This window comes from Ixodes scapularis, unplaced genomic scaffold (assembly GCF_016920785.2).
Source record: "Ixodes scapularis isolate PalLabHiFi unplaced genomic scaffold, ASM1692078v2 PGA_scaffold12__126_contigs__length_90152505, whole genome shotgun sequence".
Classification (NCBI taxonomy): domain Eukaryota; kingdom Metazoa; phylum Arthropoda; class Arachnida; order Ixodida; family Ixodidae; genus Ixodes; species Ixodes scapularis.
In genome coordinates, this window is record NW_024609838.1 from 5289351 (window position 1) to 5315821 (window position 26471).

Genomic DNA, 26471 nt, shown 5'->3' on the forward strand with positions numbered 1-26471 from the left:
ATAGGTTAATAGTGTAGGGTGGATTAGAGCCCACCCATTTCCAGCAGACAGTTGGGGTAATACTGCATTGATTGAGGTGGAAGTACAGTTTCGCAGGGATTTTTGGGGTGGGGGGCGTTTTGGAAAGTGCAGCGAGCGATTTGTTCCTGGTGTAGGTTTATTTATGGTTTGGGGTGCGTCAGTGTTTCAACAGTGCTTGACTATGATTAATAAATCGGCGATTTTATTTGAAATGAAACACTCGAGTCTGGGTGGGTATTTTGATTTGTCTCAAACAAATGAATGGAAGATCACCATGTCCATATTGAGCAACACCACCCTTCAAATCTTAATTTTTAATTTTTTTTTCTCCACAAAAGTTAAGTGAACCAATGCGAAGGGAAACACCACATTTCAGCTGCTTGAGTTTTGTACCTAGTTCTGTAGGTTCTTATAATTTAATAAAACTGAAAATCCTTACGATTTTTTTTTTTTTTATAAATGAATGTTTTATACGACCAATTTTTTTCTTTTAAATTAAACTACTTTGGACACATTTGATGCCAGATAAAAATGACAAACATTGTACATACCATTGACATTCTGGTGGAATATTTGAAGCCTTTTATCTTGGAATTCATAACAATTGTTGCTTACTAAATACTATAAGCCTCCAGTATTTCCTACTAATTTTTACTTTATATTTCCAACAATGTGAACATTCTATTGCTTTAATCCGAATTCCCCCTCAAACACCCATCCACACACCAGGATCGACAAAACGGTATTTTCGCAAGGTGGCTTTACTGCAAGCTTTTTTATCCTTAAGATGCTACGAGCAGTGGTATTGGAAGTGTTCAAAAAACAAAGGAGCGAAGGTGGCATGCAGTGGGAAAAGGGGAGGGGGGGGACAGGGAGGGGGGGGTGCTGCTAATATGAAAAAGTGCCTGCCCCACTCTTTGCTGTTCCAACTTCACTGATTATGCATTACTTTTTTTCTTTTTTTTTTTTAAATTTTCTAGTTGGGTCGTTTGGTTGGTTGCATATGTCTGGATTTTGGTACAAGCATTGAGCGATTTGTGAGAATTTCTAAGAAACTTTGTAGTTTTGGTTGCCAAGGTAACATTGCTTCTTTTCTGTTATGTTTCACCTTGAGAGCTTATCTGCCTAGCTAATTAATTGAGTTGGATGGCATCCTGCACAGTGTCATTCGTTTTGTGATTGCTGAAGTATTCCTTTTCCCCTTGTGTCTGCTGTTGCTGCAGGAGGACGAGAAGGTGGTTCAGCTCGTCCAGAAGTACGGGCCCAAGAAGTGGACGCTGATAGCCAAGCATCTCAAGGGTCGAATCGGGAAGCAGTGTCGGGAACGGTCAGTGCCGACTCAACCACAAGAATCTGGACCACTGATGTCAGATTGGGACCTGTTTCAGTGGGCCACTTATTAAACCTTAAAGGGACGCTGAACTCCCGAAAAAACATCATTTGTTAAATGCCCTACCTAACCCCCCACCCGCTCGACCTTTGTTAAAAAAAAAAAAAAAAAAAAAAAAAATATAGGTGCAGCATTTATGAAATGAGAGGTTATAAAATGGTCTTCCATTTTAGCACCTCATCCCAAAGGAGAAGCTCGAAATAGAAGCATGCCATGATAGCGAAAAGGAGTCTTGCAATCTAATTATTACTCTCAGTTCTATTTTTTATATATATGTTTTTTTTTTTGTTTTTTTTGGGGGGGAGGGGGGGGGGGAGGGGGGAGGAGGAATAGTTTTTGACTTATCTGTTCTATCCATGCTGTTTAAAAACACATTTTCGTGGGAGGGCGGTGCCTTTTTAACCGAAGGTAGATCCGTGGCGAGCGACCAAGCGTGGGGTTTCAGACTCTTGTTTTCATTATCTTGTTGCGCACTTGGAGTTGGGTGTCTTGGGTATCTTATTAAGAGCACAGACTTGCCACCAGCGCTGACTAGTGTAGCCTCAGACTGTACAGTAGAAGAGTGCTGCCAAAATGTTTTATGTTCAACGAAGCAATCAGTATTTCTGAAATATCTCTTGCTACTAAAGGGTGAGAGGGGGGTTGGTGATGATGACGGTGATTCAGTTGCTCGGTACCTGTGAAGTGACCTCTCTTGTTCGTGTTTCTGGGCGAACGTTTGATCTTGCGAGAGGAACAGAGGAAACTACCGGAAAAACTGATTATTAGCACTAGTTTGTGGTCTTACACAGCAGACACACTTATTTACATCTTTCTGATCGGCGTCCAGGCACGGTGACTTGTTTTTTGTTTTGGATAACATTTCGTCTCATGGCAGTCTCAGTTGTTGGCAAAGTCGTCTTACAATGAACACACCTTCTAAGGACAGCATTCGGAGCAGGCACCCAGTTACTTCCTACAAGTTGGAGCTTCGCCTTCATGTCTGCTAATCTCTGCAATGCCTTTCATGTTCGGACCTTTTACAGAGGAGGAAGCCTTTAGTCTAATGTCGAGTTGTCGCATACTTTCCATAGGTGGCACAACCACTTGAACCCGGCCATCAAGAAAAGCGCCTGGACGGAGCATGAAGAACGGGTCATCTTTGATTACCACCGTCTTTGGGGGAACCAGTGGGCCAAGATCGCCAAGCTGCTTCCTGGCAGGTCGGTTGTTGGTTCATTGCTTTATGTCTTGTAGATGTTTCTTTGCCTTGTTTTCATGTGTTGTCACACATTTAAAAAAGAGGTTATTTTTTTAAGGACCTCAGTGTTCTTCTAACCATTCAACATTAAATGAACATTGAAATCTTTGACATTTTATTGTTAAAGGCATTCATCACTTGCCTTTTCCTTTAAGTTTTGCAGCCTTTTTTGTGCCCCATTTTAGTGTCTCGTCGCACCCACAAGAAAGAGGTTGTTGTTCTCTTCTAAAGGACTTATTCATTTGTTTTAACGGTGCGTCATTGAAGGGATAATAAAACCTTTCATGTGAAAGGCTCTTTGAATTTTAACGTCGCAAGATTGAGGCTGTGGTACGATGCATGTTGCATGTTCCATCAGGTGGCTAGCTGCATGAGGACTTTAGTCATGTAAGCATGTAAGTAAAAAAAAAATTAAAATTTTTTTTTTTATGGTGGACTTTAACATTAGGACTTTAAGGGGGGAGGCTGGTCTTTAACTTCGAGTTTTTTATCTTTCAGTTATCGTGCTGCAATTTACTATACTGATGTATTTCTCAGTGGTGATTTCAAATATGCAATTAGTTTTCAAATAGCTTTACTACATCCTGAGTTATCAATAAATTAGTCATTTTAATTAGGTCCTCTTTACGGGTCGTTCGCGTAAAATTCTTCAGAATATATCGGAAATTTTTATAGAATTGCATTCCCCTAGACATGTTTTGTGCGGTGATGCTATTTTTATTGCTTTTTATCTTGTACAATAATTTTAATTAATTAGTCTCAAAAAGATATAACCTCCCGTTTTGTGCAACTTGGTTGCAGATGTGTTTTACCAATGTAATATAATAAGATTAAACTTAAAATAGCATCACCGCACAAAACATATCTTGGTGAATGCAATCCTATAAAAATTTGTGATATATTGTGAACAATTTTATGCTAAAGGCCCGTAAGGATGACCTAATGAAAATTACAAATTTGTTAATAACTCGGGATCTAGTAAAGCTATCTGAAAACTAGTTGCATATTTGAACTCGCCACTGAGAAATACATCAGTATTCTAAATTTCGGCAGGATCAATGAAAAATAAAAAACAAAAAGTTAAAGACCAGCCTCCCCCCTTAATAGGGGTCTGTGGACCCTTTGGGGTCCTTAAAATCCTTCCTGGGTTCACCGGAACCCTTTACCGTCAATCAAGCCAATTAAATATACTTTTTTTTTTTTAAATGATGGTGCCTGTTGTAAGAAGGCAGACCAAACCTAAGATAGACCAAACCACTTATGCCGAATGAGCAGGATTTATTATTCTCACGTTTCAGAGCTTCAAACTTAATATGCAAAAATTTAAATTTTTTTTTTTTTTTTTTTTTTTTTTTTAATTTTTTTTTGTTATTGTAATTATTCTATATCTTCCTTCTTCCCCTGTGGAAGGGGTCTCCCATCACATGCATCAATCCAAAAGTGGTTCCCAAAACAGCAGTTGAGAACCACTGCTTTCAGTTGAAAGCTCCGCTTTCAAGTTCGCTTTCAGTTGAAAGCTGGTGAGGTCTGCAATGCCAGCTTTCAGTTGAAAGCTGGTATTGCAGAATTTTGCTATGACAATGGCTGATATTGTAAAAGATGAATACTATATAGATAAAGCAAAGTTGTTGTAGACCTTTCATTTGAGGGCAGACGTTTACTGAGGTGCTCACATACTCAAGACGTCTTCCACAAAAAGCTGGCTTTACTGTTATGTCGTTGAGTTGTTGGGCTGTATTGGTCATCTGGCGTTGAAGAGAAAATCGGGCAAAAAGGAATCAATTAATGATGACTTTACCTTGACAGCCTGTTTTTCAAGGTGCACATTACGGTTGCGAACGCGCGGTGTATCTCCAACATGGGGTTTACGAGCCTGGGTCGTAACAAGCCCCTCGACATTGTAACGCAGGACTGACAATGCCATTAAAAACCACTGGAACTCCACACTCAAAAAGCGGCTCGAGTCGGAAGATGGCAACTTCAATGAGTATGTGCGGAAGAAGGCGGCGTCGAAGGAAGCCGCCCCTGCTGCCGCCTCCTCCTCTTCCCGAGGGGTAAGCCTCTCCCTGCTCATTTGTTCTTCGTCCCGTTCTGTACGCAGTCAGACCTCTGATTAAAGCCGCCATATTTTCCCAGACAATGTCTTTGGTTGAAACTGATGCATATTTGTTTGTTTTATTATTCACATGCTTGCAGTCATGCTTTCGAATTATGTAAATGCAGCTTGTTGAATGCCAAGCCCTGCGTACTAAGACTCGGAAGCTTGCGTGGGCTTGACAATGTACAATGCAAACGTTTGCTATACAAAATTATTATTATTATAATGATAATAATAGTAATAGTAACAACAGTAACAATGTACTTGAACAAAACAAGAGTAGACAGAGATGGGTATTTGTATCGATCATAACGAATTTCACAAAGGTTGGATCACACTAGCAATATGAGAGGATAGACCCTTTTTAAAATTCAGTCTGGCCACTTTTATCACTATCATCATCTGAGGAACGGCATCTGTGCTGTACTGGGGGCAGCCTTCTAGTGACTGATGAAGAATGACGTTGAAGATTTTCCCAAGCGGATGACGCGAGGCCTGTACATTTGAGAAGATAGTGCGACGGGACGCAGGAATCGAACACAAGAGCTTCGTAAGCGTTCATTTCTAACTCGGATTCAGTCGATTTGTGGGCGGCATACGATCTGCTCTAAAGCCCTTTTGCGTGTAGAATTTCATGAACGCAACCATGTGGTATCTTTGCCACCATCGAAAGTGATAGAGAAAGAACTGCACAGTGAACACTTCCTCGCCTGCCATTGACTTGCGAAAGTGACGGCGCCTGATAATATACAAGTTCATTACCACCATTATTATGGCAAAAACTAAACTGCTGTATGAGTGAGCCATCAGCTGACCCTCAATTTCGGAAAGGGTGTATACACCCATAGAACCGATGCTTTCAGATACTCGTGCAATTGTAGAATGGTATTGTCCACCCTGTAATATTGTTTAGTGCTTTCGAATGAATATTGTCTAACCCTTGTTAACAACTTTCTTAAGAACGAGGGTTATTAACTCTCCATTTCATATGTTCTGACTTTTTCCTTGATAGTCGAGTTAATTAATGCTTGTATGTTTCTGTGTATATTTGTGCATGTTTCTATATTTGTACCTTTATTGCTTTCCTGCAATAGTCTTTTGGCACTGCGGGGCAAACTGAATGAATTAATGAATGAGTAAGAATAATCTTGTCGAGATCTTACAACCGGTTCTTCATTCCAGGCGTCGGAACACCGCGGAAAGCCCCAGCCGCCTCCGATCAAGTCGGAGCCAAAGACGCCCATCAAGCGTAAGTCTCCACAATGTCCCGTCGTGCGCTCCGCACGGGTTGCTCCGATCGTGACACGGAGGAGCAGCTGAGAAACGGTCCGTTTCAGTTCTCGGCGTAATAGCAATTGGAGCAGTCGTAGTCTATCTGTATCTTCCAGGGATGTCGGAACCTTCGGTGGGCCGTAGTACACAAACATGCGATTGGCAGATTTTTTTTTTCTCGATTGTTTCACTGTTGAGAAACATTGAGACCTACAGTCTCTGATAGGACGAGGAAGGTAGAGCGTATCTTTCGGATGCCTGGTCTGGAGCACACGCTCGTTGGCATCCGTCACGCTTTGACTGCGTGTGCACGCTCGAAGTTCACGCGTTACCGAAGCGCCGTCAAAGGGCGGAAGATTGCGCTAGGTGCGGCTTGGTCGAAAACCTTCGCTGCCGCGGCTACGGCGTGCCGAAGTACGCCCGTCCACGGCTCCAACGCAGCCGATAAAACTGCTTTCGAGGTTGATTTGTACGAGAGGAACGCACCTGCGTCGCTTGGCACGCGTAACCGTTCTCTTTGCCTTCTTTCTCCGTCCCCAGAGGAGTTTGTCATGGAGTTCCACGAAGCCCCAGAGTATCCCCCGTACGTGGCCATTGTGCCGGAGTCTGTCGTCACGGTGACCACGGAGGAGGAGGCACCGCAGATGCAGCTGCTGTGGCAGCAAGAGGAGTTTCGGGTGGCGCTGGCACCCGTGTCGTCTGCCGACGCGGCGCCCAGAGCGGACTGCATGCCCGGCGCGGAGAACCGGCGACGATCTGGCAACGGGGCGGAGTACATAGACATCAACGACATCCTGTCGCCCCTCAAGTGAGATATTTCCGGTGTTTTATTAATGCGGTATTGTTTCGTAACAGATACTAACTCGGATTTTACGACCGTGCGGAGTGAAACGTGGCGTGGCACGGTCGAAGGGAGTTGAGTTCGTGGCCTAGCCAACGTTTGGGGGCTCCGCCAACCAACTGCACGTGCTCGCACGATTCATGTTTCGACACGTGGGTAATCGTCCCGCACTACGCTTCCTTGCCTTAATTGCTACATCCTCTTCCCATCAAGAGGAAGAAAACAAGAAAGACGAGGCGGCGTTTTGAAAAGGTGTGGTGGCCTGCGTTGCGAAGACAAACATTGAACTTGGATGTCGGCTACATTTCTCGTAAAATGACATTCCGCATACGATGGTTTGATCGACATATCAAAAGAAAGCTGTATAATTATTGCGGTTGACTCTCATTAATTCAAACTCCAGGAAGCCACGAATTTTGTTTGAATTATCGGAAGTTTGAGTCATCAAAAATTAGTCTTAACATGATGCAAGATAAAAATTATGATTTGTTGTGTGGGTGGCTACACATGCAAAGCCCATATTTAATGGATTCTTCTACACACGCCTACTATAGTGTAGACCGCATATAACGTATGTCGTGGGAGTCGCGAAAATCCGCACTATAAGCAGTACCGCGCTATAACCAAAGCATTAATTTTTCAGGCCAAAATACATGCCATGAGACAACTTACCTTTGTAAAACAATTTATTTTATATTGGTTGGAAAATAAAGCTTAGTTTGAGGAAAGTCTTTATTTCACTAGACTAGTACACTTCTCTCTCAAGTGTGTCACACATTTGGAAAGAAATAAGCGACTTTTGCCTGGCACAGCCTTTTAACTGCGTCGAGGGTTGCGGACGGACGTTGCGAGCGTTCAGGATTGCTAACCCTACTCACTTTTCTCCGGTGATGAAAACGCGTGAAAATTCGCATCCTTTATACGGTACGCGCATGAAATGCTCCAAAAAAGGCATGAAATGCGCGCATGAAATGCTCCAAATAAGAAATCCGAGCGATGTTCAAAAACACAAATGCTAAGAAAGCACCAATGTAGTCGAATTAAAGAAACACAACGAAACGGGCGTTTCTGCTGTCTTGCGAGTGCCGCCATGACATCGCCGCACGAGTAGGTGGATCTTCCCTTCTAGTACGTGCTGGGTTATCATAGCGACACACAGCGAAAATTCACAGTCAAGGATAATGCATTTACGCGGAACGATGAGCTTTCGCCACGCCGTCTACGTCGACGCTCACCACCGACGCCATGTTTGCGGATAGAAGCCGGCCCGCGACCGGCATGCAACGCGCGCGAACGGCTGGTTGGGCTCGCCTACGCCTTGCGCCGTGAACTACACGTGCGTGCATCCCTCCGTCGCTATGGCAACTGAAGCCTCTCTTCGCTTCTCCCCGCTTCTTCGAGCAACCTCCTTGCCATCCTCGCCCCCGCAAGTGCCGCTCGCGGCTAGCGCTGTTATCTAGTGTCGGCGCGGTCGGCGGGCAGTTCGAGAAACCACACTATAACCGGTATTTCCCTTCGCACGCCTGCATTTTAAGCGGTATGTAATTCCATGGAGTTCTATGGGAGGCGAACCGGTGGTCTAAAAAAGCCGCATTATACCCGGTCCTGCACTATAAGCGGTTACGTTGTAAGTGGTCTATACTGTAATCATAAGCAGGCATGCCACACATGAAACATTTGTGAAATGTATGAGACAAGTTTATTCGTCCCCTCGAAAGTTTGTCTATCGTGGACTGTTTCGGCAGCGCATGACACCTTAAAACAGAATTAAGTTTGTTGATCCAGCGAGAAAGTTGTCTAGACTTTTAGCTCTGTTCAGCACGCTTCTTGCCGAGCACCAAAGCAGAGCAGAGAAGCAACACGCACAAAAGCGAGCTCGCGGATCTTGCTTCTCCGCAGTGCATTGGTGCTCGGTACAATTCGTGCAATTCATACTAAAAAGCGTGAATTGCACGAAAACGCTGTTTGGATTGAGCGGCTCATAAATAATTTAAAAACAGCTGGACAACCGAAAGTTTTGAAGTTTGTTTGAATTGACAGGAAGTATGAAATATCAGAGTATGAATGTTCGCGAGCCTACTGTATTCTAATTCCACACATTTCTCGTTTGCTTTTGCCTTTGAGGGTGTCTGCCTCAGCTGCTAAGGCGAGATCTAGTGTTGTGGTAGTTTATCTAGTTTATCATTTTTGAATTCATCTTTGAGGGTGTCTGCTCTGGTTGCTAAGAGCTCCGCGACGACCACTTACCTTTTCCGATGGCTGACCTCCTTAGTCGCGTTCGCCACCTTGCCGTCGACGGTAGCGTGGCCCGACCGAACCATTACGTTTGCAGACGTGCCTGTGCACTGGACGCGCATGTGCAGGAGACACACACGTGCGGCCAAAGCACCATCAAGGACAGGCGGCGCATGCCGAAATTGCGGGGTCCAAAGTGTTCCCGCTGTTCCTGTGCCGTTGCCGGATCAGTATGCAGTCCAATCTCGTTAATTCAAACTCTCTTAATTCAAACTTGCAGATAATTCAGATAATAGGAGGAAACTCCCGGTAATTCAAACTTCGCTTTATTCAAACAAATGTTCGGTCCCCTTCGGGTTCGAATAAACGAGATTCATCTGCACTGGGTAGGAAGTGAGGGAAAAAAAAATGTGGGTCGATCTTTGTTCTGCGTTGGTGCTTCATACCAAAATCGTTTGGTGTAGCCCTAACACATCGTCTATGGTTCTTTTTTTGGACTTGCAGCGACATCAACGTGGAGGAGCTCGAATCTGCGACGACGCAGAGCCCAGATGGGCTCTCTGCGAGCAATGGGTCCTTCGGGCGCCTGACCGTGCTTGAACTCACGGACGGAACGCGTGTTGTGCCTCACGTCACCCCCATCAAGTTCACCGCCCTTTGTAAGAAAGAAATGACCGGTAAGTTTTAAGCGTGAAGAACATAGAAATGTGAGTTTTGTTGTGACAACTGGCTGCCTGCTCCATGCGATTACTAATGTGACGTGTCTATGTCACAATATTGTTCTAATAAAGTTCAATGTTCAGTGTTTGTTGTATAGTTGAAACTTGCACGGCACAACTGCAATACAGCAATGCACATTAATCTCGGTGCTGCGTTACCACCTTGGAGCACGGTGACTGACACAGTCGATTTGGTCTGTCGCAACACCACCAGGAATTCGGCATCATGGTATCTAGTCTGCTAGTTATGGCAGCTCTCGACACCGGGGCCTTGAAAACCTTGCCTTTCTAGGTTTCTGGCTTTCCAGTTGGTGTATTTGGATCCTTGCGAGACAGTGTGCAAGTAAGCGGAACAAAGCTTCAGCTTTCAATGGTCGCCACGTGTTTTGTGAACGCAGGCCTACATAATGTAGGCACACTTCTGTTTTCTTCAGCCTTGCATTGAATATTCTTCATGACCTTAAACTCGCATTGTGCACGAGACCTATCGCACGTTTGCAAGAAACACGTGCCTCGCGTAATGTCTTGTTTGAAGCAAATCATTGACGTCATTGGTTTACGAGCCACGGTTGAGCTATATCGTTTTCGGAGGGCGCTTCCGTTTCCTCGTACAGCGGCGGGACTGTTTCCTAAAGAGTCGCGTTGCCGCAGGATCTGGGGACAACGAGGATCTAGGAAAAGAGAGTGGCATCGCGTCGGTCGCCGAAACCCCGGTGGTTTCCTCCACCTCCCAGTGCAGCAACGGCTCTCGTCTCGAGACCCCTCTCATCCTGCGGCGGGGCAAGCGCAGACGTCGGGTGAGTGCCCCTCTCGTCAGCTCGGCCATGGTCGTCTGTTACGCAACGCATTTTGTTTACTGTGCCTGGAACGTGTCTCTGTGCAAGCAGACACCGGACGCCATGCAGAGTGCTTCTTTTTCAGGGGTTGTGGAGAAGTCATAACGCTGATTTCCGATTGGCTCCGATTGAAAAATAGTAAGTAGACCTCAAAGCAAGCTGCCTTAAGGTCTACCCACTATCCTTAAATCGGAGTCAATCGGAGCTCAATGCTTCGATGTCACCACAGCCCCAGCAAAAGAACCAGACGAACTTGCGCTTTGCATAGTTTTGCGTCCTCGCTCACCCCCCGTCGTCGCGCGGTCGTTTGCACGCAGCACTCGTCGCAGTCTCACGACGGGGGCTACTCTCACTCGGAGGCAGACAGCACCACCTACGAGGAAGGCGCCCTCCACGAACCGGTGGAGATCGTCTCGTTGGAGCTCCTGCAGTACTCTACGGTGGGTGGCAGATATTTCCGACGGAGAAAGAACGGCAGGGCACGTCTTTGAAATGCCTGGCCCTCCGGCACGTTCTCCGTGCCTTCCGCTGCGTTTGGCCACACTCATGCGCTCGAGATAGGCACGCCGTCGCTCTTGATTGCAGTAGCCCCGGAATGCGTTTCTGTGTCTATACTTCTATGATTATTTACGCGGTGTAGTTTTAAGCGGGCTCAGAGGGATTCAGACGACGTTGTAAGCAACCGTCTTACGTAGATGGGGCGTAGGTTTGGTCCCTTAAATGCCGCAAAAACTTTGGTTTAGTCACGCTGAGAACGAAGGGGGTCCACGGCTGCTCGACGGATGTACCGGTAGTTGAGCGGTTACGAGTGTGCGCGAAGCACTCGATATCGCGCTCGGTGTGTGAACCAGCTCAATTGGGTGGGTCTGTGGATAGCATTCCATACATTCTTTGCTTAATCCTGGTTACCGTTTGGCGTCGTGTAGAAGGTTGCCCTGCGGAGTAACTTGACGTTTGCGTTGCCCTCTCCTTCCCACAGTTGCTCCCCGGCAGGGGCGCGTCGTCGGCCAACCCCGCTGCCCACCCGGTCAAGCGGGAGCACGACGAGTACGTCGTCGGGGTGATGGACTCGTTCCCGAGGCATCTCCGGGACGAGCACGACCTCTTCATCGGCGCCAGGGGCGCTCCGCACAACTGCGGCAGTGCGACGCCGAGGAAGTCGCTTCCCTTTTCGCCCTCGCAGGTAAACTCGGGCGCCTCAGATCTTGTGCGTCGTGCGTAAAGGCTCTTGGACGGTGAGAGCACGCTGGGGCCATCAATTGGGCAGAACACTTTAGATTATATAGTATATATATATAGTGTATAAATGAACATATGCAGATGAATGAACCATACTTAATCCAATGAATCAAAGAATCAAAATTTTCAGGAACCCGCTGAAAGCCGAAAAACGGCGGAGCCAGTATTTTCAGCATTTTTTTTTTATTCGGGAAAAGTTTTTGACATCATTATGAACAACCATTTCTCAACGACGGCGTCTATGTTTAATCTCACAAATACTGTATTTACACGATTGTAATTCGACCCCTCATATTGCACGTCAGCCAGAAAAAAAAAAAATTATACTTTAAGGGACTGATTTTACCGGCAACATATGAGAACTGCAGGGTGTCTCTTTCGAAAGCCCGGCCTCCAGCGCGCGCTCGATGCCTTCTGGTGTGCTTTGGCTACGCAGGAACACGCGAGGTGCACAAGATGCTTAATCGTTATCGAATCTAGGAAGCTCGCGCTGGAAGCGGGACAGCTGAACCTGCTCCCTGTCATTCTCACTCTGTCTGCGACTAGAGATGACAATTCGTCCGCACTAAGGCTGTCATACCCGTTGTCATCGGTGCTGTGTTCTCAAAGCACGTCGTCGGTGTCGTCCAACGAAATCTGGCACTTCACAAATGCGTCTTCTGAGCCTGCTCAGCGATCGCATCGCACGTCGCCGGTAGGGATCGATGGTGCATTTCTGCGATTTACGTTGCAAGCCTGAGCACCTGACCTCGAACTCCGCAAGGCATCCGACTTATCCAGACTTTGGTCCGTAGGAGTCTCTGATAGTTTACCGTCGTAGCTAAGATCCTGCACAGTTGCAGACGCCTGTGGAGCACCAGCCATTCCGACGGGTCGAACTTGCGTCTAGCAGTGCAGCTTTTAGTTGTGTTTACCGTAAAATACCGGGCAAGCGCCCGCTCAAAATTTTGAGATAATCATGAAAAAATGGGGGTGGGCGCTTGTCCGGTCATCAATTCTACATATCAATGTACTGTGCATATTTTCTCAGATCTTACAAATTTGGGTATGGGCGCTTAATGTGGTATGGGTGGATGTACGGTATTCTACGGTAAATGAAGAATCGCCAAAACAAGCACTGAAAACATAAACTGCCCTGATTAGCGTGTCAAAACAGAGAAACTTAGTTGGCACTCCAGCATGATCTCGACACTCGATCAAACAATGTGCGACCGTAAATCATGCGAAAAAAGCAGCGAGAATTGAGGCTGGGTAGGGCTGTTCCAGTGGCCATTCCGGAGCGGCTCTTGCAGCAAGTGCCGCCACCCCCCGGAGTCGGGCGCACCGTGTGCCGTTCACTGCTTACATTTGGGCTGATTTGTAAATTACTGTCAGTGGTACTCGTTCGCACATATAGAATTAAAAGAAAAGATTTTGTAAAATGAGTTTACAGAATGGCGCAATGCTACAGGTACAGCAGGCTGAACTCGTAACAAGCCGAGGTGTTCTTGATATCACGATCGTTTCGTTTTTGTCGGCGATGGAATGCTTTGGTTCGATCATAAGTTGACCTCCTCGCTTCAGAATTTCAGAAATTAAAAAATGGGCTACCTACATTTGTGTAAATACGGTACTGCAAAACTTTCGCTCTAGCAAAGTGCAGTTTCGGGGCCACCTCATGGATGACTCCAGCGTGCTCTCTCGTCCTGAGAAATCGCGAAAGTTCATAAGCAGTCGTGAATGTGTGGGCCAGCCTTGATGTTTCGTTTTGGTGACCGTGCAGATTTGATTATACGCCACCTGAAAGATTTTTGAGAAATTTCGACAGATCCTTTTGGCGCTCAAAAAGGGAAATGCTAGTGACTTCAGAAACACAGAATGGAAGAACTGTTTCCTCCTTAAAGGACTGTTTGGCACGGTGCAACACAAAGCCAAACGTTTGTTGCCCCTGGATACCACCACACACATACACTAATGCATCGATCCCACCTTGGAGGGTCGGCAAGAAATCTGTTTTTCAACGTATCTCGCTGGGATTTACTACGGAGGAGCTTCTAGGCAGTGTACACAAAGTAAAATATCAATGGATAAACTTGCCCGATTCAAGAAGGAAAGTAAAATATTGACTGATAAACTTACCTCAATCAAAAAAGAAAAAGCAAAAAACTGTTTCGGGGAATAAAACAGATGGTATATGCATCGAAGGCGTGCACGGCGCGCCGATTCTGGTTTTGATAGCAGAGGATCTAGCGGAAGTTTTTTCATGCGTAACCATCTGTCGGCAGAGTCTAAGTCGATGAGCACCGCCTGAGTCGCCCGGGAAATGCTGCAGTAGATAGCCCCAAATAGGTTCTCTTTTTTTCTTTCTTGGACGAGGCAAGTTTTTCCGCTGATATTTTAACTTTATGCATGCGCCACCTAGCCGCATTTTTGTGTTGAATCTCAGCACGTTACATTAAAAACCAATTTTTGCAGACCGTCCAAGGTGGGATCGAGGCATTAGTGTAAACGCTGTAGTTTTGCCCGGTTCAGGCAGTGGCGTTGGTTGTGTTCTGAGCGACGGACGCAACAGTAATGACATGTAATGACCGGGGCAAGTGTTCGCTGTATGCGGTGCAACACCTAATTCAGGAAGTGGCTTCGGGAAGCAGTCGGGGGTTGCGGTTGTCCCAGTACGTCTGTGGTGGCTGTCGCTTTGTTTTCTGTTTTGGCCACAACTAACAAAAAGACAATGTGAAGGCTGAAACAGCCCTTACATTATGTTTTCTTTCTAAGAGATGTTGAAGAGAAACGTTTCTTGAGCGTGTTCCATGGTACAGCCCTCGCCTGGAGTCCGTCTACATTGATTCCATGTTTATCTCCTTGCATTCTCATTGGCAGCGCCTACTTCGTTTTGTTTGCGTTCCCTATGAGACACTTTGGTGCGGAAATTTTCAGCCTTGGACTAGACGAGATTGCACTTGACGCGATGGAACCGACCACGACGATGTTCTTGACCTCGGTGCAGTTTCTCAACAACCCGAACATCGAGCAGTGCACTCACGGGAATCGAACGTCGACACCGGTGCGCGGAATCGACCACGCCTCACAGCCACCGGTGCTGCACAACTTCGTGCTCCAGGACTCCGCTGACGAGAGGTCAGTCTTATGCTGCTGCACCCTGTTCCTTGCTTAAGGTCAATCAATGGATCAATCTATAATTATCTTCTATAAACATAGAGGGCACTGCAATTTGCATCTGGATCCAATGCTTAACCATTGTGGCTAGGTCTGGATCCATACCGGTGTACGTAAATAAGTGACGCGGGTCTTATTTGGCTTGCATGCTGGTACTACACAAACAACAAAATTAAAATAAGAAAATTCCCGATTTACTGCATTTTCAATTAATGTCCTTTTGAGCAATGTACCATATCCGTTGCTATAGGGCGGAGTATGAAAATTGTTTGTAAGAGCATTTCAAGTGACTCTAGTTGGTTGTAAAAATATATTTTTGAGAGTGTATTATTTAATACAGTACTATGCATTTGAATAATTGTTTTGTATTCTCTTTGTACAGTCTACTCTCAATAATTAGAAGTTCACGGAACGCATTGAATTAAGCATGCGTTGAATATAAGAAAAAGAAAAACACTCAAACTGTTTTTCATGATGAACTATAACCCTGAGACTGGGGAAAAAAACAACTTTGAAGGAAGGGAAAAACGAGTCTCAAACACAACTGAAATTTATTAACAAAAAATCTTGCTCTTGAAGGGCTTCAGGCACTTTCACAAACAGTAAAAAGACAGAAAAAGAACACGAAGAAGGAAACAACCTTTCCACTAATGTACCTGTGCGAAGTATGAACATGAACTCAACAGGTCTAAAAAAAGGGGGGATTCAAACTTTTGTTAAAACTTACTACATAGTGACCTTCATCGTGGGACAAAACAAAATTTAAAAACGTGAAAAAAAAGCAAAAAAAAAAGACAGATCAGCTTGAAAGGTTAAACGTTCAGAAACCTTTTCAATTCTTTCTAAGCTGCGGGAGGGTTTGTTTACCGCATTTCCATGCCGAACAGTTTCAATTCTATGTCTAAACTGCGGGAGGATTTGTTTACCACATTTCCATGCTGAAGAATTGTAATGGATTTTTTTTAATAATGGTTTATAATTACCACTTTTGGACAATACCACCGTTCCAGGCTGCCAAAAGGGCTCACAATTCTGACACTCAATTAAATGTTTCGTCACCTCTGAGTATACCACATTTGAGTGTCAGAATTGTGCACCCTAAGGGTCTCACCGGCAAAGTAGCACACATGCCGTTTCACAATAATGTGACGACTCGCAGTCACTTTGCACTTTGCCATGTTCCGTCACAATTTTCCCACTAAATTCAACGGGAAGCATTTCCACGTGAAATTTTGCAGGAAAATTGCGTTGTCACATGCAGAAACAATGATGTTGCGTAATCTGCGCTGCACGGTGTGACACGTCTTTGAGGTCGCTCCTGTTTATTTGCAGAGCATAAAATTAAAAAGGCTTCTTTTTTTTTGTCTCCCCATGTTTTGCTTTGTTCCGAGGTGAAGGTCACTCATAAGTTTTAACAAAAGTTTGATTCCCCCCCCCCACACACACACACACACATACACTTTTTGACCTGTTGTAGTTATTCGTTAATGTTAGTGTTTTGCACACATACGTTTGTGGAAAGGTAGTTTCCTTCTTTGTGTTATTTTTCTGTCTTTTTTTCTGTTTGGAAAGGTGCCTGAAGCCTATATAATGTAAACAGGATTTTTTGTAAATAAATTTCAGCTGTGTTTGAGGCTCCTGTTCTTCCTCTCCTCTATCGTCATCTTTCTCAGCGCTCGGCACGAAAAGCGAAGCGATTGTTTCTAGGCCTAACAACTTGCACAGTGTCGCTGTCCGTAAGCGGACTACAGACCGTGGCATGTTTGTTGACACAAATGTTTTCAATAGACAATGCATCTCATAGGGCTGGGTATTGCCTCAAAACAAGCTTTTTTGGCCGTACGCGCAGCTGCGCTTGCTTTTGTGATTTGCATTGAAGCAACGCCACGATACATGTGCTCGCAGCCATGCTGGTCCGGCCTGGCTTGGCTGCATACCTGGCTTGGCCGCATACCTGGCTTGGCCGCCTCGCCGCTTTTTCTTGCGCCGCACACCTTCCCTCTTTCTTTCCAGTTGCGCACACGATAGATAAAAGCAACGAAGTGTGCATGGCATAATTGCGAGGCTTTTTCATGCTTGCAGAGTTGCTGGACTTCATGAGCACATTAAAAGATCCTTCGAGTTAACCTGTCCCAGAATTACCGCACGATTTTTCGCATAGGCTCAGCGAGACCAAACCCCCGCTTCCAACTAACCGAAAATTTGACCGAAGGGACTTTGAATTACCAAGAGTTGGCTGCATAGTTAATGGCATCATTTGTTGTTTTTTAAAGAGAGTGGCCGAACGAGCATTATAACTTGTAAATGGTAGTGTCAGCGATAGGTCAGAATCTGTGGTGGGGAAACTCTGTCGTTTTCCGTTCTGATAAGTTCCACAAAAGTCGGAATCGGCGAATGTGAAGTGCGACCGATTTGAAGCGACCGTTTCCTCGCGCAGCGACGCGATGCGCACGCCAACGCCGAAGAGGAGAGGGGAAGAGTACAGCCCGCGGACACCCACGCCTTTCAAGGACGCCCTGGCAGAACTGGAGAAGAAGGGCGGTCCCATCCGAAAGGTTAGTTTTGCAATCACTTCTTCCGCCCCGTTCTAGAATGCCCAAGCCGGCGTCGCTCGTAATATTCGGATGCTGACCTTCTATCCCGACGTGGAAGTGATGCTATGGAGCCTGGAACGCGTCACAGACTCGTAGTTCAGCGTCCCACATGCCCACCCATCAAAAGTGTTCTCGAAGTGGTAACAAGTGAGTCCGCAGAAGCCGAAATGTCGTGCCGTCGGACGGCACGGTGCGCGAAGTTGGTCAAAAAAATTTTAGCGAAAAGCACGAGTGTCGCCATCATCACGCCGCTCCAACTTCTGGCTGTCGGAGTTTCCTTGGCCTGCCACGCTGGAGAGTGACCTGCAGCGGAAAAGGTGTCTGCCACATCTGCTACTATCGTGATCGGCGACAGCATGACACTTCTACGACGTCGTCGGGCGGAAATTGAGAGACAATTTTTTTGGACGCGGTAAGCAGACCAGTTGGAGATGCGTTCCAGGCTTCATTGCGACTCTTGGGTCGAGAAATGGGTCGGTACAAATGCGTGCGATGTACTTCACATTTGCGTTCGTCGCGCAGGTCTGTTTTATTTCCGGTGGCAGGCAGGTTACATGGTTGCGTAGAAAGTACTGTTTTCAGTGTGCTGCGAAATTAATTTGAACTATATACAAGTTTAAGTGGTGTGTACTATGGCATGGCCTTAATTTACGCGAGGCATGTACAGAATGTTTCGTCGTGTTTTTGTTGTTAAAATGCTTTGAGCAACCTGCAAGCTGTTCAGGTGACATACTATTTGGTTAATCAAGACCGATGGAAGGGGTGGGGCATTACGTGCCTGTACTTGTTTACCGTTGTTGATGGTTAAAATTGAGTTTAACAAACGAAAGGTAAATGAGACACAATTGTATGGAATGGAAACAGTCCGGGTGCAGCTGCCATGACACAGTCGGTCTTACCAACATGCCTTGCTGTCTCATTGACACACTGTGGTGTGTCAGCTCATCTTTAACGATGCTGTTACACATCTCTTGACACTGTCTTGCACCGTGGGCGATTGGTGTTTCTGCAGGCGGAGACTCCGACCTTGGACGACATCCGAGACCTCCTGGGCAACGTGGACGGAGTGGTGCTCTCCGCAGAGGCGGACTACCCGGTGAAGAAGCGCGCCAACAAGGAGGTGAATGCAGTCGCTGAATGACCTCTCACTAATTCGTTGCTTTTGAATGTGGGATAGGCATTTGCCACCTTCCGTTGCTAAACAAGCGAGGTTACCGCCGCTCGTAGAACCTGTCGCCGTCCAAGCGGGTCCGCAAGGCGCTCCACCAGACGTGGTCCACTCCGGGAGAGATTCCGGTGCCGGGGCTGACTGCCACTGGATTTGCGGCGCTCGACGCAGACCCCTTCATGCTACCAGAAACTCCGGCAAGTGTACATCCAGCGTTTGTCATGCCAACTTTTGTTATGTCAACCCTTGCTCCAGCAACTTTTGCTTCATTGGCTTTTGCCGTGCCATTATTTGCCGTGTCAACATTCACCGTGTCAACATTCGCCGTGTCAACATTTGCCGTGTCAACTTTTGCTTATCGGCTTTTGCTCTGTTAATTTTTGCTATGTCGGCATTTGCTATTTCAATTCTTGCCATGTCAGCATTTCCCACGTCGACCTTTGCTACGTCACTGGTGATCTTCAAAGAACCCGTATAGGCTTCCACATTTTTTCCTTGGGAATACCTGCCCGGGACTCTATTCACTCGTCCGAGATCGGAAGTCACGCTTGACTGAAGATCAAACCACAAACTTAGATCCATCTGCTTCACGCAGGGTATGAAGCAGACGGCGAAACTTGGCAAATTTTTGTAGCATTGTATATCATAAACCATTACTCAGACTAACAACAAAATGTGTGCTTAGCCACGTACGCGGCCCCGTCGAGTGACGTGAATGCTCCCCCACGGCTTTTTTAGTGTTGTACTTCGCATCTGTACAAAGAGTGAGTAGGGCACCTCGAGAACGAAGCCTCTGTTCCCTTTCCATAGAGCAAGAGCTTGCTGGGAGACTCGTCCGTCCTCTTCTCCCCGCCCTCCATTATTCGAGAGACGCTGCCGGAAGAGGTAACCGCTTCGCCCAACGACGCCTTCATTGCCGTCGTCCCTTCCAGGCACAAGGTGAGGTTACGCACAGGCAACAGAGGGTACCCCGCCTCTTAACCCTTTGAAACCCGGTGCTAGTAGTTGTACCCGTTCTGCGGTCGCCAGAATATACAGTAGCATAGAGTGTGCCGAACTAGGCGCCAAATGCACGAAGATATGTTTTCTGCAGGTTTGGGATAGCAGGCCAGGTGCCTCCCACCAGGCCCTCCACTCTTTCCACTTTAGCAGAGTGATTGCTGGAGATGAGGAAACTACCAATCAAGGGGAGAAGAGAGCTTTCTGGGAGGGTCTTGTCCCGCCGTTCTAAACCTATATGGAGAGCAAGTCGTCTGCTTCTTGCGCTAGGATTGCAGAGATGTTGGAACAACGCTGAGCTTTGATTGGCTTTGATTGGAAGGGTAGTGGGTAGACCTCAAATGCTAGATGCCTTGAGGTCTACCCGCTATTTTTTTTCAATCGATCAATTAAAACTCGGCGTTTTGACATCGTCACAAACCATGTGCAAGAAGCAGACAAATTTGTGTTCCGCATGACAGACTGGAGTTCTGCCGGAAGTTGGGTTCTTCGTGGGATTTGGATGACCTTACGGTGGTGTTTTTATGGACTTTGACCAAGACGTTAGTTATTTCCCACAACTTCGATGCAAGGCTTCACTTCCCTTTAAAGATAGCTTTCCTCAATCAAGACTAATATTTCGGGGGTTCTTTTTGCCCGAGCACTCAAGCTTTTGTAGCAAGGAGGGAGTGTTAATGCCGCTTGTCTTTTCTCACTACCATCTCTCCGAAATCAAACGGGATTGCACTGCGCTACGTTGCAACTTTTTGCGGCGGCGTGGCAAAACCTTAAAATAGTGCGGTACTAATTTTTTCTTTTCTTTTTTTAGTCGTGCAAATGATTGAGTCGCTAGTCGTCAATCCGTACCGTTCCCTACGTTGTCGGCGGTAGATCTCCCGAGGGTACCGTAACGAGCGGCACGTCGATTGGGCTTCGTTGCAGCCAAGGGGGCACCACCAGCACCTCTTTTCTTCCCGCATGGTCTCTCTGCACAGCCTCTCTGAGGCGACGCCCCACAGATGGCACCCTAAGGTCAGTCACCCTGGCACTCCCACCCCCACTGGCACAGCTTTCTGCACCCTTTTTGTTTTTCGTGGCACCGGCATTGCTCTGTTCACTGCACCGCGCACACCTTCCGGCGACGTCGCCTGCCTCGCGGGTTACCGGTGGTGGCAAGGCGTCTTGAGGAAACCGAGGAGTAACCGCTTTTTGGTTGGGGATGGTACCCAGCCATGTTGTGGTCGCTAGGCTTAGGAAATTCAGGGTGCGGCTCATGTTTGGGGACCTTGCTTCGCGATTGGTTCTTCGTCATTGTTACTGGTCGGGACTCTCCAGGTTCTGTGCTTCAGACCCCGTTGGTGGCAATGGTTGTGAAGAGATGTTTTACAGTGGAGCTGTTAAGGGCTAGTTTCCCCAGTTTTGTGTCCGTGGACCAATAAATCTCGACTCAAAACTCTGGATAGCTACTGCCCTCTATGAGCAACGGCGGCAACCAGACGACCGTCTTGGTGGCTATCTGGTTGTCTCCGTCGCTCATTGATGGCCGGAACTTTTCCAGCCTTTCCACTCTGGTTTTCACTAGAGTGGAAAGTCTGAATTTCTCTAGGCGTCATCCTAGAAGTCGGCCTCAAGGACGTCCTAGATGTTGTCCTTGAGGTCGTCCTAGATGTCGTCCTTGAGGTCGTCCTAGACGTCGTCCTTGAGGTCGTCCTAGACGTCGTCCTTGAGGTCGTCGGAGAGGTTGTCCTCGAGATTCTAGAAGTCATCCTTCAAGTTGACCTTGAGGTTGTCCTAGAAGTTGTCCTTGAGGTCGTCCTAGACCTCCTAGAAGTCGTCCTTGAGGTCGTCCTAGACCTAGAAGTCATCCTTGAGGTCGTCCTAGGGGTCGTCCTCGGTTGTCCTAGAAGTTGTCCCAGACGTCCTTGAGGTCGTCCTAGACGTCATCCTCTAGGCGGCGTCCTCGAGGTCGTACAAGAAGTCGTCCTTTAGGTGGTCCCACAGTAGTACAGCTCCGCTGGTCTTCCTTCACCAGAGTAGAAAGGTGAAAAGTTTTTTACAAAATCATTTCGTCGCAACCATATCCACTGACGGGTAAAGTGACTCACCACGCTATAGTATGGAGTGTCGCTTTATCTAGGCATCAGTCAATCCAAGACGCCTTGTGGCCACTAGCATCGTTAGGGGTTTCGGTTGCACCAAACTGACGACACCATAGCGGGATGAAAATGGACTGGCATTTGAGTGGAGGGCATGATTGGCTGTACGTCGTGTTTGCAGTCGCACAGCTGTGTTGTTTTGCCACAACAAGTTTTTTGTTGTCGCATTGTGGCACAGTTACCGTCTCCATCTCAACCTTCTAAACTTGGTAGCGGATGCGGCATACCAAGGTCTGGCAATGGCGTCTTTCTCATAACTTGTGCAGCTGCATACCTAGGTGGTGAAGCGCTCTGTGTCGTTGCATTGCTTGGGAGTGTCCGAAGTAACTTTGCGCGACAATTTACGTTGCCAGACGGTTCAAACTTTTTGGCATTTTGACGTGATCTCGACGCAAAGTTCTTTTGCATTTCTGGTTATGTTTGTGTGTATACAAAGGTTATAATTCGCACATCTGTTAGGAGGTAAAAAGAGCCCATCTCTGACGTATCCCCAAAGGTGCTCTAAATGCATAGCTCCGTGACCTCATGTCATGTGCCATGTATCACGACCTTATGTCAGGTGACGTCGCGGTTCCACGTCACTTGAAGTCGTAATGCCACGTAACTTTGTCATCTTACGTTGCAGTGTTACATGGCATTACGTCACTTGACCACATGCCGCGACGCTATGGTGTCTCATGATGTCATAGCGACATTTGACGCATTGATGACGTCGTGTGGACACCATGCTGTTATTGGTGTGACGTTGCCATTTAAGGCTGCATTCCCACGGGTGTGAAAACTCTAAGGGCTGGCCTTATGAATACTATGCATTTAATAATGTCAGTACCGAAGCACTGATTTGCAACAACTCGCTCCTGTGTGCTGTTATGCCAGAGGTGCACTCTATGGTAATTATTGTATTTTGTTCGACTGATATCTAGAGGTTTGCTTTTGTTATACAGTGCAACCCACTTATAACAATAATGAGAAAACCCAAAATTCCAATCGTTATAACCGATTATCGTTGTATCTAGACTAGAAACTGATGATTTCCAGCCTAGAAACTCTAGAAACTGATTGTTATAAGCGCTATATTGTTATAAGTGGGTTGCACTGTAGCTCTTTACCCATAAAAACCTAAAGGAGAAACGCAAAATTAAATGCTTTGAGCTCTCAAAATGCCTAGGAGAGCTGACGTGTAGAGTATTTTAAGCTTGCATACATTATATATTTTTATAAATTTTATTATAATTACGACGGCACCTTTTCTGGCTCCCACGGACAGCGTCGTAAGCCGCGTAAAGGTTTCCTTTTTCGCAACATTGTTTTGCCAATGTCGTGTCCCGGGGTCTTTGACCACACAGAAACAGACGTCTATTTCGCCTCCGCGAAATAAATGCGGACCTGTTACACCGAATCTTTTTGAAAATGGGCGCAACAAACTAGAGGGCCCGACCACAACAAACCGAAGCTCATTGAACGGAGGGTCGTACAACGTGGGGTTCGCCCGATACAGAGGGTTAAGCTGCCACAATCCAATTCGGATTGGATTGGGTTGGAGCAAGGAGGTAACCGTGGGGTGGTGTCCTTTGCACCCCATTAGCTGGACAAGTTCAGTGCCCTGGTGTGTGGGAAGACGAGGGACCAGGTGGAACTGACACAGCAGGCACGGCAATGGCTCAAGCCCCGCTCGCTCAACCTCTGACCGCTCGCAGACGGAGGTATGTGCCTCGTTCGCGGACACCCGTCCACGCGCATCCACGTGCGGGTTCGGTGCTTGATAAGCGTCTGCGACCAGCGTGTTTAGCGTGCGTCGAAAGTGGTGCCGAAGTGGCAACAAATGACCTCACGAAAGCTGGAGTGTCTCATGTGGTCGGATGTCGCAATCCCAGCGGTTGGTCGTAGGAATTCTGGAAAAAAAACGAGAGAATGCGAGTGTTGCCGTAGTTCCGGCGTCCCAACTCTCGGCTGCCAAAGGTTCCTGGTTGCAGAACAGGCGTCTGCCCCATCTGCCGCCGCCGGCGATGTGACACTTTTACAATGTCCTTGGACGGAAGTAGAGGGACCACTTTTCCGAACGCCGCAAACGCGCCGGTTGGCAAGACGCATAGTAGGCACCGTAACGCGCGGGGAGACTTTTTTTTCGCACAACCAGCTGTGTGAACGTCTGCATGGTACTTTCTCGTCTGTCTCCCCCTCTCTGCACGCTTCGCTGCACTGCACCCTCTTTGGGATTGCTTCTCCAGGTTTTTTCCCCCGCTCGTCCAGGTGTTGCTGCCGTGTTTGTTGCTCTTTGGAGTGGCGCATGTTCTTGACCTTGGAAAGCGCTTTCCTTTGGTTTTTGTTTTTGGACGGCGCTGCACGCGAGTTGTGGGGAGTGTTGATGCCTGGTTCGAGGGCGCGTTAGACCGCGGTGCCGTCCAGCGTCACGAGCCGATTGCCGAGAGTCGCGGACATCCGGTTCCTGGGCGGCGGAGCGCCGTAGCAATTGCCGCGGACTCAGGGTGAAGGTGTACCTTGAAGAGAGTCATGTAGACAACGAAATCTTTTTGCCAGCATGCTTTTCTGTGTCTTACCTTAGTGCTTATTGGCCATTAACGGCTGGTTCGCACTAGACCGACTGCGTTGGTACCGCTCGTAACCGTTTGGGATGAGAAAGCACACTTTTCCGAACTGCGTACAACTAGACAGATAGTTTTGCGGCACTTGCAATGTCAAGTCCCCGCACCATCTATGACGAATGGCCACTTACAACATTGTCAGAATTATTTAAAGCACACGTGTCTTCTCTCAGCGTGGACGGTCACGAGCGGTACCAGCGTGGATTGCGCCGAGATGCGAGTGTTTCGAGCCAGCCTCGGTACACGCTTTGATGCGGAGTTACCGACGGGCGTTCACATGGCTTTGCAGTGTGCTGACATTTTGTTTCACTTCTTCGTTTTCCACAAGGCGGAGCTGGGGCCCACGCACCATCTCTTTTACCACCACCACAGACATCCGCAGCATTACGCACAGCAGCAGTCAAGCAGCATCAGCCATTACTTCTAGAGCTCGTCCCCGCATCCCCATTTGTCCCGTTCGCAGCCGCACTTTTTCCCTGCGTCCTTTTACTCCTTTTAGGGCTTTTTTTTTTGTCTTTCCTAGTCCCCGCGTGTATTCCTTTTTAATCTTCACCTCCATTCTTTTCACGTGCACCGTGGCGTAGAGCCACCTCGGGGAGGTCGGAGAAAGGGCGTCGCATTTACGCAATTTTGGTCCTCGTCGCGTCGTCGAGACTTGCGATCGCTCGACGTCTGCCGAGTTTTTAGAAACACATCTGACCGAACTTTTTGTCGATGAACTGCTTTTACAACGGCACTTTCGTTCTTTTTTTTTTTTTAGTCCTTTTTTGCGTGTTTTTCTTTTCTAGACTTGACGATGCAGGAGCATTTATTTTCGTACCGTAGACTCTGGTGTTTTTAATGTCTTTTTTGTGTCCGCCTTTCGCCTGCCAAGCGGCTGGGCTTTTGTACGACTAGCATTTAGAACTCGCTCGGCGCGTGAGGAAACGGTCTAGTTTTGGAAGAACCTTCACCGTGATGTGCGGGGCGCAAGCTGAGCTTGGTGCGAGGGTGTGGCATTTCCAGGTTGGGTTTGTGGAGAGGTATACCTGTTGTATGACCAAATATATCAGCTCAGGATCTGATACGAAAGTATTGTGAACAACGGCGGTGCCGCAGTGAAAGTGCTTGTACTGCAGAGTTGTTTTAATATTTTTTTTACTAATATAAAATAGCTTTTATATTTTAATTTATGTAAGCGCCGAGTAGCTTCTCTTTTACGGCATCACGAACAAGCTTTGAAGTCTACGCACATGTACCTTTCTTTTAAGAGTGAGATAACTATGTTGTGTTACATACAATCAATACCAGTGGTGTACTTTTTTTTTTTTTTCGGTGTGTTTTGTAGATATGTGTTTCGTCCTGTCCGTGTAAACAACATTCCTGGTGGAAACGGTTATTGCGTACTCAAGGTCATCATTTCTGGAGGCAAACAACAAACAAAGCAGCTTCGTTCCTTTGTGTCTCTTTCTGCTGGGATATTCTTTAAGGGCTTCCTTTTTCTACAAAAAAATGTGTGTGTGTGTGTGTACATAAGATATGTTTGGGGAATTTCGTATCGATACGGGGACAGAAAAAGACAAGGGACGGGTTCAAGTCATCTATTGGTTCTATGTGTTGCTTTGTTTCGTTCTGTTTTGTTTTTCTCAAATAAAGCCTGGCACAGTATTGTTACCTCGTGTTGTCCGATTTTATTCTCAATCAAGAGGCTGCAGAACAAAGCTCGATGACGGTATGTGGCAATTTTATGTCTAACCTGGTGCTCGACAAGAAAATTTCTAGATTTCCTTACCCGTTGCCTTCGTAATGCGTTTAAACAAGTGCAAGAGATAGACTCTGATAGAGCATGCACACAGCAAGTGGTATTCGCGACTCCAGTGAACTATGGGGGGCGCGCTGGTCAGGCAAAATGGCGGACGAAAGGAGGTCGTTTTCGTCGTTCAGCA

At 46.8% G+C, this 26471-nt stretch overlaps 1 protein-coding gene across 1 annotated transcript in view; it reads left to right on the top strand.

Annotated features, from left to right (window-relative positions):
• Positions 1 to 26199, top strand: part of LOC8040527 (myb-related protein A) — a 63104-nt gene extending 36905 nt beyond the window's left edge. Inside the window, exons 3-19 of the mRNA XM_042289387.1 lie at positions 1245 to 1348; positions 2485 to 2613; positions 4561 to 4705; positions 5932 to 5998; positions 6562 to 6829; positions 9602 to 9774; positions 10468 to 10613; positions 10970 to 11092; positions 11632 to 11835; positions 14878 to 15008; positions 17485 to 17602; positions 18654 to 18761; positions 18869 to 19006; positions 19620 to 19748; positions 20730 to 20819; positions 23529 to 23646; positions 24875 to 26199. Of these exons, the coding sequence (XP_042145321.1) occupies positions 1245 to 1348; positions 2485 to 2613; positions 4561 to 4705; positions 5932 to 5998; positions 6562 to 6829; positions 9602 to 9774; positions 10468 to 10613; positions 10970 to 11092; positions 11632 to 11835; positions 14878 to 15008; positions 17485 to 17602; positions 18654 to 18761; positions 18869 to 19006; positions 19620 to 19748; positions 20730 to 20819; positions 23529 to 23630 (2175 nt within the window). The 3' untranslated portion in view covers positions 23631 to 23646; positions 24875 to 26199. The remainder of the gene's footprint in view (positions 1 to 1244; positions 1349 to 2484; positions 2614 to 4560; positions 4706 to 5931; positions 5999 to 6561; positions 6830 to 9601; positions 9775 to 10467; positions 10614 to 10969; positions 11093 to 11631; positions 11836 to 14877; positions 15009 to 17484; positions 17603 to 18653; positions 18762 to 18868; positions 19007 to 19619; positions 19749 to 20729; positions 20820 to 23528; positions 23647 to 24874) is intronic.
• The last annotated feature ends 272 nt before the right edge of the window (positions 26200 to 26471 follow it).